This window comes from Rhagoletis pomonella, unplaced genomic scaffold, assembly GCF_013731165.1.
Source record: "Rhagoletis pomonella isolate Grant_MI unplaced genomic scaffold, Rhpom_1.0 Rhpom_scaffold_00006, whole genome shotgun sequence".
Classification (NCBI taxonomy): Eukaryota; Metazoa; Arthropoda; class Insecta; order Diptera; family Tephritidae; genus Rhagoletis; species Rhagoletis pomonella.
Genome location: NW_023458560.1, coordinates 30,799,953 through 30,814,688, shown reverse-complemented (window position 1 = coordinate 30,814,688; position 14,736 = coordinate 30,799,953). Strand labels below are relative to the sequence as shown.

The 14,736-nt window shown below is 37.8% G+C and overlaps 1 protein-coding gene across 1 annotated transcript; it reads left to right on the top strand.

Annotated features, from left to right (window-relative positions):
• Window positions 1-2,540: 2,540 nt before the first annotated feature.
• On the top strand, window positions 2,541-5,669 carry LOC118741863. Its single transcript, XM_036473838.1, has one exon. It carries the CDS (start codon window positions 2,541-2,543, stop codon window positions 5,667-5,669), a length of 3,129 nt encoding a protein of 1,042 aa, XP_036329731.1.
• Window positions 5,670-14,736: the final 9,067 nt, after the last annotated feature.

Sequence of the window (14,736 nt, the reverse complement as noted above, 5' to 3'; positions counted from 1 at the left end):
GTTTGATTCTTAGAAGGCAGGTGCTCTTAAAAGTTGGTGGACCAACATTTCTTTAAAAAATTTGTGGGGCAAAAATTTACAATGAGCGTTCGTTCACAAGCTGAGGTAGATTGCGGAGTGTGCAAGGAACCCGAAGAGGGCAAAATGGTTCAGTGTGATGACTGTGACAAGTGGTTTCACTTTCAGTGCGCAGGTGTCTCAGACGGCATTGAGAAGTCCTCCTGGGCCTGCAACGAATGTACACAAAATAGCACGGTCGTTAATATGGAACCACCAACTACAACAACAACAACAAATCCAACTACAAGTAATGCACAGCCGATGGACAACATGGGGTATACCCATGGGGTAACTGACTCCTCGAAGATCAATAGCAAATTTGATATGAATTTGGAGCTGCAGCGTCTGGAAGAGGAAAGACAAGCAAATCTACGTTACATAGCAAGAAATTATGACATCCTCAGTAAACAACAAGTTGCAGCAACTAATGTCACAGAGGCTTCTTGTGTGACAAACGTGAATGGCGTAGCAAGTTTTCGTACGTTTAACAGCACCGCTTGCAACACAAGCAGTTGTATGAAAGGAGTCATAGAAAACCAGCGTGACACTTCAACATTTCCTGTTTCCAACAACGTTGTATATTCCACATTTGAACCAACAGGTATCACCGCTCGCACAGGTGATCAACATAGGCAAGTACACAGCGATGGGGGTCAATTTGGTGAAAACAGTGGTCATAGCGGCTATAATCGTTATGATAATTCATACCAGGGCGATAGATCTTGGGGGGTACCTCTGCGTGCTGAACAGATACAAGCCAGACATGCCATTCCTAAGGAGCTACCAACGTTCAGTGGTAAGCCAGAGGAGTGGCCCATCTTCATTAGCAAATATGAAAGCTCAACGCGAATTTGCGGTTTTAGTAACGATGAGAATATGCTTAGGTTACAACGTGCACTAAAGGTTAAGGCTCTCGAATATGTGAGCAGTCAACTGTTGTTACCTGACCTGGTACCGGAAGTTATTGCCACGTTGCGCATGGTTTTCGGTAGACCTGAATTCATAATTAATAGCCTTTTGGAAAAATTGCGCTCATCACCATTGGTGAATGCAAATAAACTGGAGACATTGATCTCATTTTCAATGGAGGTGAGAAACTTGGTTTCAGCAATGCAAGCTGCGGGCCTAACGGTACACGTAAATAACCCAATGCTTTTACAAGAATTAATTTCTAAGCTACCGGCTAGATATAGCTTAGATTGGGCAGTTCATTGCAGACATATCGCTGGGGCAAATTTGTCGGACTTTGGCATTTGGCTATACGATTTAGCACATGCAGCTAGTACCATCATGACAAAACCAACCATCGTGAACCAACAGCAGGAAGTACGTCGAACATATCGTGTTGGGTTCCATGAGGAAGAGGAGAGAGGACACTATACCAAGAATAGCGAAGCACGCAAATGCTCAGCATGTGGTGAAAGTCATTTCATTGCGCATTGCGAAAAATTCAAAGCAATGGAGTATGATGACAAGTGGAATATTATTCATCGTATGGAGTTGTGTCGCTCGTGCCTAAAGAAGCACAACCCCAAATTTTGCAAGGATCGTAATGAATGTGGTGTTAACAGCTGCACAGCAAAACATCACCCTAGTTTACACAAACCAGCGGTAATGAACAAAAGGTCAGAGGGCGAAGTAAATCTGATTGCCATGCATGTACAAAATACATCAAAAATATTGTATAGGGTTGTACCAATCACGATCCATAGCCAGCACGCCGCCGTTGACGTGTATGCGTTATTTGATGACGGATCAGGTCCAACCATTATTGAACACGAAGTTATGAAAATGTTGCAACTTAAAGGCGAAGTACGTCAGCTGCGTCTTCGCTGGACTGATGGGAGCTCATCAACCTGCAAGTGTCAGCAAAGGGAAAAAACAAGATGTTTACGCTGAGTGATGTTCGCACTGTCAAGAAGCTTGACTTGCCTGCGCAAACGCTAGTAATGTCAGAGATGTCCAACAAGTATAAACATCTGAAGGGACTGCCAGTAGAGTCTTACAAAGACGTGGTGCCACAAATCATTATCGGGGTGAACAACAAGCATGTGGCCATGCCACTGAAGTTCAGAGAGGGAAAAAGTCACGAACCCGCTGCAACAAAAACTCGTCTGGGGTGGACAGTGTACGGAACCGTTACAGATCAGGACTATTATATTAACAACGACCTGCAGTTGCATGTATGTGAATGCGACAACAACATAGCTATCGACAAGCTCGTGAAAGAAAGCATGAAACTTGAAAACTTAGAACCACATGTAGTGGCACGTATACATGAGAAGACTAGCCAGCAAGACATACTAGAGAAGTGCGTTACGCGAACGGGCGATCACTTTACAACCCGTTTATTGTGGCGCTCTGATAATATAGTATTGCCGAACAATTTTGAATCCGCCATGCGCTGACTTTTCTGTTTCGAGAAGAAGCTAAACAAAGATGACGATTTAAAAAATCGAGTAAATTCCCTAATAAATAGTATGGAACAAAAGCAATACATCCGGAAGCTCAGCGATAACGAAATTAATCAAGATTTTAAACGTAAATGGTATTTTCCCATATTTGCGGTGAATAATCCAAACAAGCCCAATAAGACGCGAGTAGTATGGGACGCAGCAGCTGAGCACCAGGGAAGGTCTCTCAATTGCTGCCTCGAGAAGGGACCGGATCTACAGCGACCATTGATACATGTACTGTTCAACTTTCGTATAGGAAAAATTGGCATTTGTGGTGATATATCCGAGATGTTTCACAGGATTAGTGTGCATGATGAGGACCAGCATTCTCAGCGCTTTCTTTGGCGTAATTGTGATTCGAGTCGAGATCCAAACACATACGTGTTACAGGTTATGTCATTCGGTGCTACTTGTTCACCTTCAATCGCCCAGTACGTTCGTAGTAGGAATGCGAGGGAGAATGCCGACGAGTTCCCACGATCTGCTAAGTCAATAACAGACAGGCATTACGTAGATGACATGTTGGATAGTGTTGAAACCGCAGAGGAGGCTGTCAAGTTAATCAAGGACGTGATTGAGGTGCACAAACGAGGCAACTTCCATATTAGAGGATGGCTTACTAATTCGAATCATGTAGCTGGCGCCCTGGGAAATGCTGGTTCAAGTTACGATTTTTGTACCGCTGGAAAAACGATCGACCAAGTTATAGAGCCAGAGAAGGTACTCGGGTTATGGTGGAGAACGAGTGTAGATGTGTTTACCTTCAGTACAAGGTTCACTAAAGCAGGCAAAGAGATTTTAGGCGGACAAAAGCTGCCAACTAAAAGAGAAATCCTGCGATTGCTCATGTCAGTCTATGATCCTCTAGGGTTCTTATCATTCTACACTATCCGTTTAAAAATTTTGCTACAGAACATTTGGCGAAGTGGTATCGATTGGGATGACCAAATTCCTGAAGAGTATGTGAACGCGTGGCAGCAGTGGTTATCTTTTTTTGAGCAGGTCAAACAAGTTCAGGTTCCCAGATGCTATTTCGGTAAGATGTCAAACAATAATTACAAGATAGAATTGCACGTATTCGTGGACGCTAGCGAGGTGGCAACTGCAGCGGTGGCTTACTTCAGGATTACAAGGGAAGACGAAATTCAGGTTGCTCATGTTAGCTCAAGGACTAAGGTAGCACCCTTGCGACCTATCTCAATTCCCCGAATGGAACTACTCGCCGCCGTACTGGGATCCCGTCTTGCTACTGAAATCACTAAGGGTCATGACTTCAAGATTCATAAAGCGTATTTTTATACTGATTCGAGAACAGTGCTTACATGGCTGAAATCAGACCCACGAAAGTACAAACAATTTGTTATGTTTAGAGTCGCTGAAATTCAAGAGCATACAAACGTTACAGAATGGAGCTACATCCCATCAAAATTAAATGTAGCAGATGCTGCCACGAAGTGGAAGAGTACCACAGAGTTTAGCCCAACCAGTACTTGGTTCTCTGGGCCAGAATTTCTACATTCGCCGCGTGTAAAATGGCCTAAATACAATTATGATATTGACATGGACCATTTCAAAGATGCTGATTTAAAGCCGTACGTAGAGTATATTGGCGCTCATATAGAGAGTCAACCACTCATTGATCCAACTCGTTTTTCAAAGCGGGAACGTCTTGAGAGGTGCATGGCATACGTTAAACGTTTTGCAGATAAATGTAAAGACAAGATACGAGGATTAACCAGCTCGGAGGTAGGATCCGAAAGCTTAACCACCGAGGAACTATACTGGAGTCAATGCCACCTTTATCGGCTCGCGCAGGCCGATGCATATTTTGAAGAGTTTAAGTTGCTTAAGGGTGACCCAGGTTGCAACTTGCCAAAACATTGTGTTTTACGAAAGCTGACACCATTTGTTGACGAAAACAACCTTATACGTCGATGTGGTCGCCTAGAGAATGCACCAATTAAGGATGCAGTCAAAAATCCGATAATATTACCCAAGAACCACAAAATTACACAACTGATTATTGAATGGTATCATCGTAAATATAGGCATGTCCACCACGAGACTGTAATCAACGAAATGTTTCAGCGGTTTTATATACCAAGCTTGCGTCGTGCATTACGCACAGTGCGTCACAATTGTCAATACTGTAAGTTGTACCATGCTAAGCCAGTACCACCAAAAATGGGTTTGTTACCTGAGGCACGTTTATCCCCGTATACACGACCATATTCATTTGTTGGAATAGATTTTTTCAGACCATTCCTGGTTACCATTGGGAGGCGTTCGGAGAAACGATATGGAGTTTTATTTACTTGTATGACGTGTAGAGCTATACACGTTGAAGTGGCGTACTCGTTATCCATGAATTCGTGTGTAATGGCTATTAGAAATTTTATGAGTCGAAGAGGAATACCTATACATGTGTTTACTGACAACGGGACAAACTTTGTAGCAGCAGAAAAGGAATTACGGGAAGCTTTACAGCAAATTAATCTACACGATCTTCAAGAACAGTTTACGAGCGCGGAGATAAAGTGGACTTTCATTCCCCCAGCAAGCCCTCATATGGGAGGCGCCTGGGAACGTATGATCAGAACATTCAAAGACGTTCTATACCGTATCGTGACACCGGAAACAAAACTTAACGACGAAAAATTGTACAACTTATTTGTAGAGATCGAGAGTATTATAAATAGTCGCCCACTTACATACTTGTCTCTAGAGACCGCAGAACAAGAAGCCTTAACTCCTAACCATTTTCTGCTGGGAAGTTCCTCTGGACATAAGCCACTAGGCCAGTTTTCTTCCGTAGATCAATTTGTAAGGCGTTCCTGGCGGCATTCTCAGTATTTGGCAGACAAATTTTGGAAAAGGTGGGTGATGGAGATGTTGCCGACACTGACTAGGAGAACCAAATGGTTCGACAAGGTGAAACCGATTGAAAAGGGTGACGTAGTAGTCATTGCTGACCCAAATCTACCTCGCTATTCGTGGCCTAAAGGCATTGTGGAGAACACGTTTGCAGGAAAGGATGGTCAGGTACGCAGCGCAATAATATGCACACCGGCTGGTGAATATCACCGTCCAGTAGCAAAAATCGCGGTACTCGATGTGAAGAGAGAGACAAGCGGCGACGTTGCATCGTCATAAGGTATTAACTTACCAGGGTCGTTATACCGGGGGGAAGAATGTTGCAACACCGCCTTATTATTAAAACGAGAAGTGAAAGTGTGGCAACCTTAAATTGACAATTAAAATACAACCTTCGGCGTGTATGTACACCAACGCGACGATAGCTGAAATTGAATTGAACTACCATTTTCTTTGCATATTATACTTATTTTATTGTATCGGAAAACCAAAGTAAGAACCATATTTGCCAGTAATTGAATTGTTTGTTAATACTGCTCTCCTTAATAAATAGTTTTTTTAAAGCTACTGTCAACTGGAAACCAGCGTTTGATTCTTAGAAGGCAGGTGCTCTTAAAAGTTGGTGGACCAACAGTTTGGATTCCTTTACTGAACGGCAGTTCGAGCTCCATTTTGGCTGCAGCCAATTGAAGACTGTGATCTCTCATCCACCCACTGCCACACCGAATCAATTGATTTAGTTTGGGCTGAACCAGCTGGGTGTTTATTGCGTTATGACGGTGGCCACGTCGTCCGCAAAGGCGACGACAAAGATGTTCGCCGGCATTTCACTTCGTAGCAGACTGTCATGCGTAGAATTCCAGAGGTCCGGGCCAAGTATAGAACCCTGTGCCGCTCCACCAGCTATACGCCTCTTTCTCTGACACTGAGTTGTGTCGTACAACAGCCGAAACATATCTAACAAATATGTTGGAACATTAAATGACCGTTCCAAAGCTTCTAGCATATCGGGAAATCTTATAGAATTCAAGGCGTTCTTGAAGTCCCAGATGGAATGGAATGAAAAAGAATTGTGGGTGGCCCAAAAAAAACAAGAACAACAACTTTTGCCAAGCACCCAGGCAGTGTTTCCCATTATACTTAAGGCCTTGAGACAGGATTTAGACAAGACACCATTCCATTCTCAATAAATCCGATCCAAGAATGTACCAACTAGGTTAGGTTAGGTTACGTTGGGAGCGCGTGTGTGGAATATTCCATACTTTCGCTCGGAGACAAGATTTTCTATTGTGAATGCCTTCTTTAAGTGAGTGTCAGGAGCTGACACGTGCCTATAATCGAAAGAGTAGCTTCAATTCATTATTACTGCAAATATAGTCAGTTTCAGTATGTCTTTGGAATTTTCCTACTAAGCCGCGTCCATAATAATCTTGTGGTTTCACAGTTTTCCCTTTTGTTCCACAAGTCATTCCTCGCGGCCACGATGTGTTCCTAGATTTTCCTAACGTGATCACTAAGCGGCGGTGGGCTGTTCGCTTTTTCTTTGACAGCTCTAATCCGCATCTGGCCATCCCATTAGCCGACTCATTCACTTCAGTATTTCTATGTCCGGGAACCCAGTATAGAGTAAAGTTGATACGGCTCAGTGACGCCAGCGTTATGCGACATTTCCGTACAATACCCGATTTCGTTATTTTTAATTCCTATTACCTTCAGTGCAGCCTGACTGTCGACAAAAATAGTGGTTTTGTCTTCAGGAAAACTACTACTAAGTAAAAGACTAGCCGCCCTGTCTATGACGTAGATCTTCGCTTGGAAGCCAATGCAGTTCTTCGGTAGATGAAAGGACTGGTTTATCAAAAGGTCCTTCGAGTGGACACCGGCTTCAGTTCCTTATTCCATGTTGTAATCGTCAGTGTGGATGGATATACCGCGCCTGTTCGCATACTTTTGTCGCTTTATGTACCGCCCCGACTACTTCGCTAATTGCGCTATAAATGAGTGCCCATCTTTCAAGACATTCTGACGTCAAGCGAATTTTTAGCACACTCTCCGTCATCTTACCCGCTGAATTTAGCATGTCAGAAGTGAAGGATTATTATTATAATTATTATTATTGACAGTTACTGTGCGAGCAATTCAAAAGCCACTGACTTATCAAACTGCCTTCGTATATAAAAGATACATCAATTTGCAAATTGAAATGTAAACACAAGCATACTTCATTCACACAGTTTCTGGTACAGCCGCCACGCATTTAAGCAAAACAACAATCTGCTGTGTGCACAAGCTATTTATGTACATATATACATATGTACACATGCAGATATCGAAGAAGTATGCTTAGTGGCCAAGCAAATACAAGTATGTTGTGCGGCGGCATGTAACTAACTTTGGCAAAGGTAAGCATGCAGCCAAACAATACCGTGTATCCCACAGCAAGTTGGCGAGAAAACATGTGTTGTCAAATAAACGAACAACTTAACAGCTGTGAGCAGCAACAACAACAACAAAAACCACTGAGCGTATTAACAGCATGGCAAGGACACAATAAAATCACTTGGAAAAGCTTTAAAATAGCACGTACACCTGACCGTGGCTACAAACATACGCACGACTTGAAGCATTTGAGGTATTTGGGTCAGGAAACTCCTGCAAACAGCGTGACGTGTATGTGCATATAAATGCAATTAAACTAGCGCGTATCTTTGAATGTTACGAGTAGTTTTTTAAGTTGACCGATGGAATGCACACGCCAGAGGTGTGCCTTGAATCTTGTGATACTATTTTATGATGATTATTTTGCTTATAAAGGATTTACTAAGTGCACAATGTGCGACTAAAAAATATTAACATATTCATTTAGTAGACGTTTTGGATTTTGGAATTAAAATTTGCACTTCATTTGGACCTCATCTCATCTCAAATCATCGCAACTAGTTCATATCTATACATATGGAAGGTTCCGTGGGAAACTGAACCTCAGTGCTAAAATTATTTTCTTTATAAAACTAACAAACGTGTGGATAATACATTTGTAAAAATCTTGAATCAACCAAAAAGTAACAAATTAAAGTTTTGTATGCATTTTTAATACCTTTCTTTACGTTTTGAAATCAAGTTCTAAGTAAATTTTTTCGACTTGATTAAGGTGAGAGACATTTTGACCAGTTTTGGTTTTTTCTTCTCTTTATTCAATGTTTATAGTTTTTTTTATAAAGGTCTAACACATTAAACAGAACCACATAAATCCACATTTCAAACTTCGTACAAAAATTATAAAAATTCAACAAACTAACAATTACACCCAAAAATTTTAAACTTTTTGTTCATAATTTTTAGAAAAATTGAATTTGAATATGAATTTAAGTAGGTAAAAGTGAAAATTTTAAGACGCTAGAAAATCGTGTTGATTTTTAATAATTTTTTTTGGCTGACGGTGCTGGGCAATTTCTTCTATATAGAAGGCACTATCCTAAAATAAAACATGAGTGAATTGAAATTGGCTTCTTATATTTTTTAATAACTAATATTTAATATGGACCACACTAAAATCTCCTTTTCGTTTAAAAATTCGTACGTGTTCCACCCGTGACAAACGGATTTTCCTTATAATAAAGCCATAGATTTTGCTTTGTTTGTATTCGTGGTTCTTTGTTTTATTATAAGACATCAAGCTCACACAGAAAAGTGAAATAAATTCGCGGAGTTTTCGTAAAATATATCCGGTCCAAAAAGCAGGTCCTTTTTTTTGTCTCATCCGTGACAGAAGAAATAACTCGGACTTTTCCCATATAAAAATAAGCTGGAATTTTTTACGTATTTTGTAATAACTCATATAGTCGTCAATTGGGTGTAGCTTTATCAAGATTTAGAATTGCTCAGTACTTTATACTTAAACTTAAACAAGAAAGAATATATTTTCTGTACAAATGTCCCACCCGTGACGGTGAAATCGCCCATATAATAAAATTGTAACAGGCCGATGTCTGTACATTATAGATCAGCAAATACCCGGCCTGCTTCACGGCGCCTTAAAGGTGTTTTTATGCTGTTTAATCTGATAAAAAAATTTCAAACAGGTGGCAACCCTCTTTAAAATTATTTTCGCCAGTAAACTTGCCTAAAATGTTCACTTTAACTCCCATATTACAGAGTTCAATTTATCTTATCAATTAAATTGAATTAAAATTTTCAAACAGGTGGCAACCTTCAACAAAAATATTTTCAGCTGTAAGCCTTCTAAACCCCTTTCTTTTGGCAGCCATATTGCAATATTTACTTTATGTTATCAATTTACTTAAACTGCAATTTTCAACCAGATGGCAAAGCTCCAAATTTTTTCTTTCTAATCTGGAAGCCGCCGTCAAAGTGGGGTATAACAAGTTGTTCCAGTTTCAACATTGCTCCTGGTTCGCAGTGATTAGCTGTCTAAAGTGGTCGTAGTTTATCTGGTAACGCTATGGACCTTAATAGTCTCTGCGAAGCCACTTAGTGGCTGGCCAGCATACATAAACTAACCTAAGTAGTTTATTACACAAAAAATAGAGCCCCAGATAAAAAACTCGCAAATATTCAGCAGAGGCAAAAAACTATTATTAGTATGTTGCCAATTAAAAAAGAAGGACTTTGGCTAATGTTAGAAATATGGTGTGTGTACTGTTTTGTGGGAAAAAATTAGTTTTGAATTGTCACGGTTTTCGATTTACTACTTCTTTCTTTCTCAAATTTTGTCTATAAAGTTTCACTTTATCCGCGCGTAGGAACTACGCGCACTCAGGTTTTTCACAATCAACTGCGATGGAAATTTCCCAAACGAAACAAGATACATCTTCTGTATAGAGCTGAAGCGTTCTAAATTATTACTTTTTAGCTTAAGCCAAATTAAAATTTATATATGTAGAAATAACGGCAGAATTAATGTTCCCTTACAAAATAAAAGCACTCAAGGGAATGTCGTTTTCTCATAAATTGAATATTACCTCATGCCCGAAAAGATTTTTAGAGAATTATACACACTCTAAAAAATTTTTGTTTAAATTTGCGCATATTAAGATAGGTAACCAGTTTCCTCTCTTAATGAATGCAAATTTAAACATTGCTTGCTTACTTTTACTTATCATATGTGTGGCGTAGAACAAATTTCAAATTAGTTTTTTGAGTTTTAAACATTTATTATTCACATTTTCACAGTTTACACATAAAATGTTTAAAATTTCCTCTAAAAAATTTTCGTTTAAATTTACGCATATAAAGAGAGGTAACCAGTTTCCTCTCCTAGTGTGTGCAAAATTAAACAATGTCTGTTTACTTTTACATATCAAATTTGTCACGTAGCGCACACAAGGGGTAGGTTTTGGGGCTAAATTTATTATGATATAAGAAATTTTGAAAGAAAAAATTTTCTTTTCCATTTCTTGTGCGTCATTTTGTAAGAATTTTTCTTTTTTTCTTGAGAGCTCTTAAAGTTTAACTGCGAATGGAAACATTGTCCTAAAAATATACAATGCATACTAACTTACTGTTGCTTTTTACACTTTACAGCCTAAAAAAGTTTACCACTGATATGTACTTAATAAGCATTCGAAGATTTAATTTGCTAACTTCGAATTCGTTCCACTAAAATGAGCTACATGATAAAAATACAAGTTCAGTTAAATTTTCGTTATTCGAATTATTAAAAAATGAAAAACCAGAAATCGACGAAAATTAAAAAAAAAGTGTAAAAAGTTCGTGAAATTATTTAATTTATTTATATTAAAATTCTTTTGTAAAATTTTGTATTACTTTTGAAAGTTGAGTGCATCTTTAACCGTTAATTTTTTCATGATTTAATGATCGGATCTAAACCAAATTACGAGACGACTCTTAAGGTACCATCTTTCCGGTAAAAAAAAAAATAATTATTGGAATCGGTTCACGCGGTACAAAGTTATGTGGTGGAATAAATAAAAGAAGTAAAAATACACAGAATTGATAACCTCCCCTTTTTTGAAGCCGGTTAAAAATATCTGAGTTCTTTGTAAATTTTATGTAAATAAAATGCAATTGATGAAGTTTATTATTTATTTCATACTGTAAATAAAACTTTCATAAATGTATTTTAAAGACCGAATTTTCAGTATTTGCTGATGATATATATTTATAAGTATAAACCCTTTCCCCCCAAAAATATATTCCTGCGTGCGCCCCTGGCACTTAGTATTTATTATTTGTAAAAAATAGATTTTTACTTTCAAAATGTTTGTAATTTTAAACATTTCATGTGTATATTTTAAACAACTCATGTTCAAAATCAAATCTTGAACATCTTGTGCGTATACTTGAACAGATTCTGGTTGAAAAATAAACACTTTTCAGTAGTAGTTTTACATGCACTTTTTAGAGTGCATACATAATTTTATTTGCATGCGCTTGTATGTGAGACTATGTAGTTTCGCCTACGTCCAGTGTTTGAAGTCAACAGCCACAACACGCCACCTTTTTGGAACAAATATTTTTACGGACTTTTTTTTTGTTGTTTTTAAGGAGTTTCCTTTCACTGAAAAACTTTTGATGCGCTTTATGTTGCATACTTCTATAGAGTTCGTTAACATAACAACGCATTTGAGAGTCATAATAAACCAAAAAACCTTGCAATGTGCAAAGGGCAAGTAAAGTTGCAAGTACATACGTAAGCTGAGTAGCATGTTGCATGTAAATTACTTGGCAGCACAAACAGAGAAACACGATATATGCCATAAACCTAAATGCATAAGCACAGACGCATTACTATTTTACTCTGAATATGCGGTATATGCATTCGTTCTTAACTTTAGATTTGTGTGCGCGTGTGAGTGTGATTTGTGAGATTGGTGTGCGTTTGCGTACCCGTATGCAGACTGATATGTTGCACTGCATAACGCTGACAAACTGCTTGAATTTACATATTTATAGCGAAGTAGGAAGTGCTGCAATGGGGCCATGAAAAACGATGGTATGAGACACAAGCGAGTCATTAATGCTAAGCAATGTCAGCAAATGGCATTGTATAAGTTTCCAAGCCTCTTTCGCTTGACATTTTTTTTTTTTTTTATAGATTTGCAAAGCAGCCGCTTGAGATGTTTCACAATTTTCTATGAAAGGACTTCAGTTCAATTTACAATCTGCACGCAGGGATACTTTAAAGGCACTCTTCAACTCATTCAACTTTGATTAAAGTGCGCAAGCTAACAAACATGAGCATAAGCATTAAGCTTATCATATCACGATAAATTAATGTAAGCCCCTGGCACTTAGTATTTATTATTTGTAAAAAATAGAGTTTTACTTTCAAAATGTTTGTATTTTTAAACATTTCATGTGTATATTTTAAACAACTCATGCTCAAAATCAAATCTTGAACATCTTGTGCGTATACTTGAACAGATTCTGGTTGAAAAATAAACACTTTTCAGTAGTAGTTTTACATGCACTTTTTAGAGTGTATAAAAACGTCAGCGCGGATACAAAAAATGCAAAAAGAGGACTAAAACAAAACGCGCATAATATACTGGCTTGGATGTCACACATGCAAATATGTACACTTTTTTATATCAGAATTTATGTAAATATGTATGGACATTAGGGTGCATCACTCTCCATACAAAAAAAAATCGGTACTGTATTTATTTTATTTTACAACAATCGCCAAAATATTTCGGAAAAAATTTTTGATTTACGTAATTGATTAAAAATCGATCTTTTCGTAAAAAAATTAGTTTTAATTTAATTTTTTTTTTTAATTACCTCAGAAGATAGAAAAGTTTAGTTTTAAGCCTGCATAAAAACGTAAAAGAGTTTATCAACAATAAATAATGAGATTTTGGAAATATTTCCAAATCCGCTTAGTTTACGTAAATCTTAAATTTTTTCGAAATTTGTAATCGGTAGTTTGAAAATATAATAAATCTTATAATTCCAGTAGAAAACCGCAACTTTTTTTTTGTGATGCACCCTAATGTACATAAAAATTTTCAAAAATGTTTTGGCAGAAGTTTTAAAACATAATGAATCTTATAATTGCGGTGAAAAAAACGCAACTTTTTTTTTTAAGATGCACCCTAATGTACCCACAAATTTCGTCAGACACTCACACCTTTAACCTCACATACTCATAAACCACTTTACCTTCTATATAGCATGCAATTTACCCTCAACTCGACTTGGCAATGAAATTTGAAGCTTATACGCGCGCTGTTATGTTATTTTGCCGTAGGAAAAGCACAAAGGGCCAGCGTTGATACAAAAGAAAAAAATACGCAAGCGAAACATGCAATTTTAGCAACTTATCTAACATTTAAGGCATATGAGAGCGGCGACACGCCATGTGTTCCCACTTTTTGCTCCCCCTTTCTTCAGTTTTTTTTGTTTTTAGTTTGTTTGCTGTCGTACGCCCTTGCCACTTGCCAAGTTGACATGTCTGAGAAGCGGCAACCAGCGTTTACGTTTTTGAGGTTATATCCTTCAATGTTATTCATGCTTGTGCACACTTAAATGTATGTATGTATGTATGTACATGTGTTTATAGGGTTATGTTTGTTTGCACACTGCACACATTTTTAAATGATTTTTTCGCGTTGATTGTGCGTTTGTTTCTCATACATGTATCGGTGCTTTGCTTGATGTATTTATTTGCATGTCGGAGGAGCAATAAATATATTTGCATGGATTTGAATATGACCCAGAAGGAAAAGTATTAGATAGAAAAAAAATATTACAATTAGATCTCAAAAAAAAAAAAACATCGAACAAAATTGTATCAGGAGACTTAGAGCGCTATTCTGGCTAAGATAGTTGCAAGTCTTTTGTAAGACAATTTAAAAACGACAGTGGGCAATTGTTTATTGTAGCACGAAAATCCTACAAAAAAAAGTTATCTTACCAAGAAGAAGTCCAGGATGATTTGAAGCTCGAAGGTCATTTAGGGGTTGAAAGAGGCACTTATGTGAAAAAGTTTCAAATAAAGTTATGTACGAATCAGTTGTATAAACATGTATATCTGACTTAAAAAATGCACTTCCGGTTAGTCTAACCTACTGCCGGTTGAAGCCGGAAGTCGGTGGCTTCACCAAAAGATAGAGCATCCCCGATTTGGTAGGTCAAATGTTTTGCGTTTTTTAATTAAAATATTTGCCTCCATTTTAGGGGGAGTGTACAGGTGGTTTGTATATACGTTTTTTTTTATATTTATATTTTATTTTTAAGTTGAGAAAAACTTTTTTTTTTTTATTTAATATAATTTTTAGAAACTCATTTTCTTCTTTTGGCTTTTGGATTTAATTTTTTCGAAAAGAAAAATATTGCTATTATATTTTTAATTTAATTT

Coding starts and splice junctions, on each gene's coding strand:
- LOC118741863 (XM_036473838.1), top strand. CDS start 2,541: ATGGAACAAAAGCAATACATCCGGAAGCTCAGCGATAACGAAATTAAT.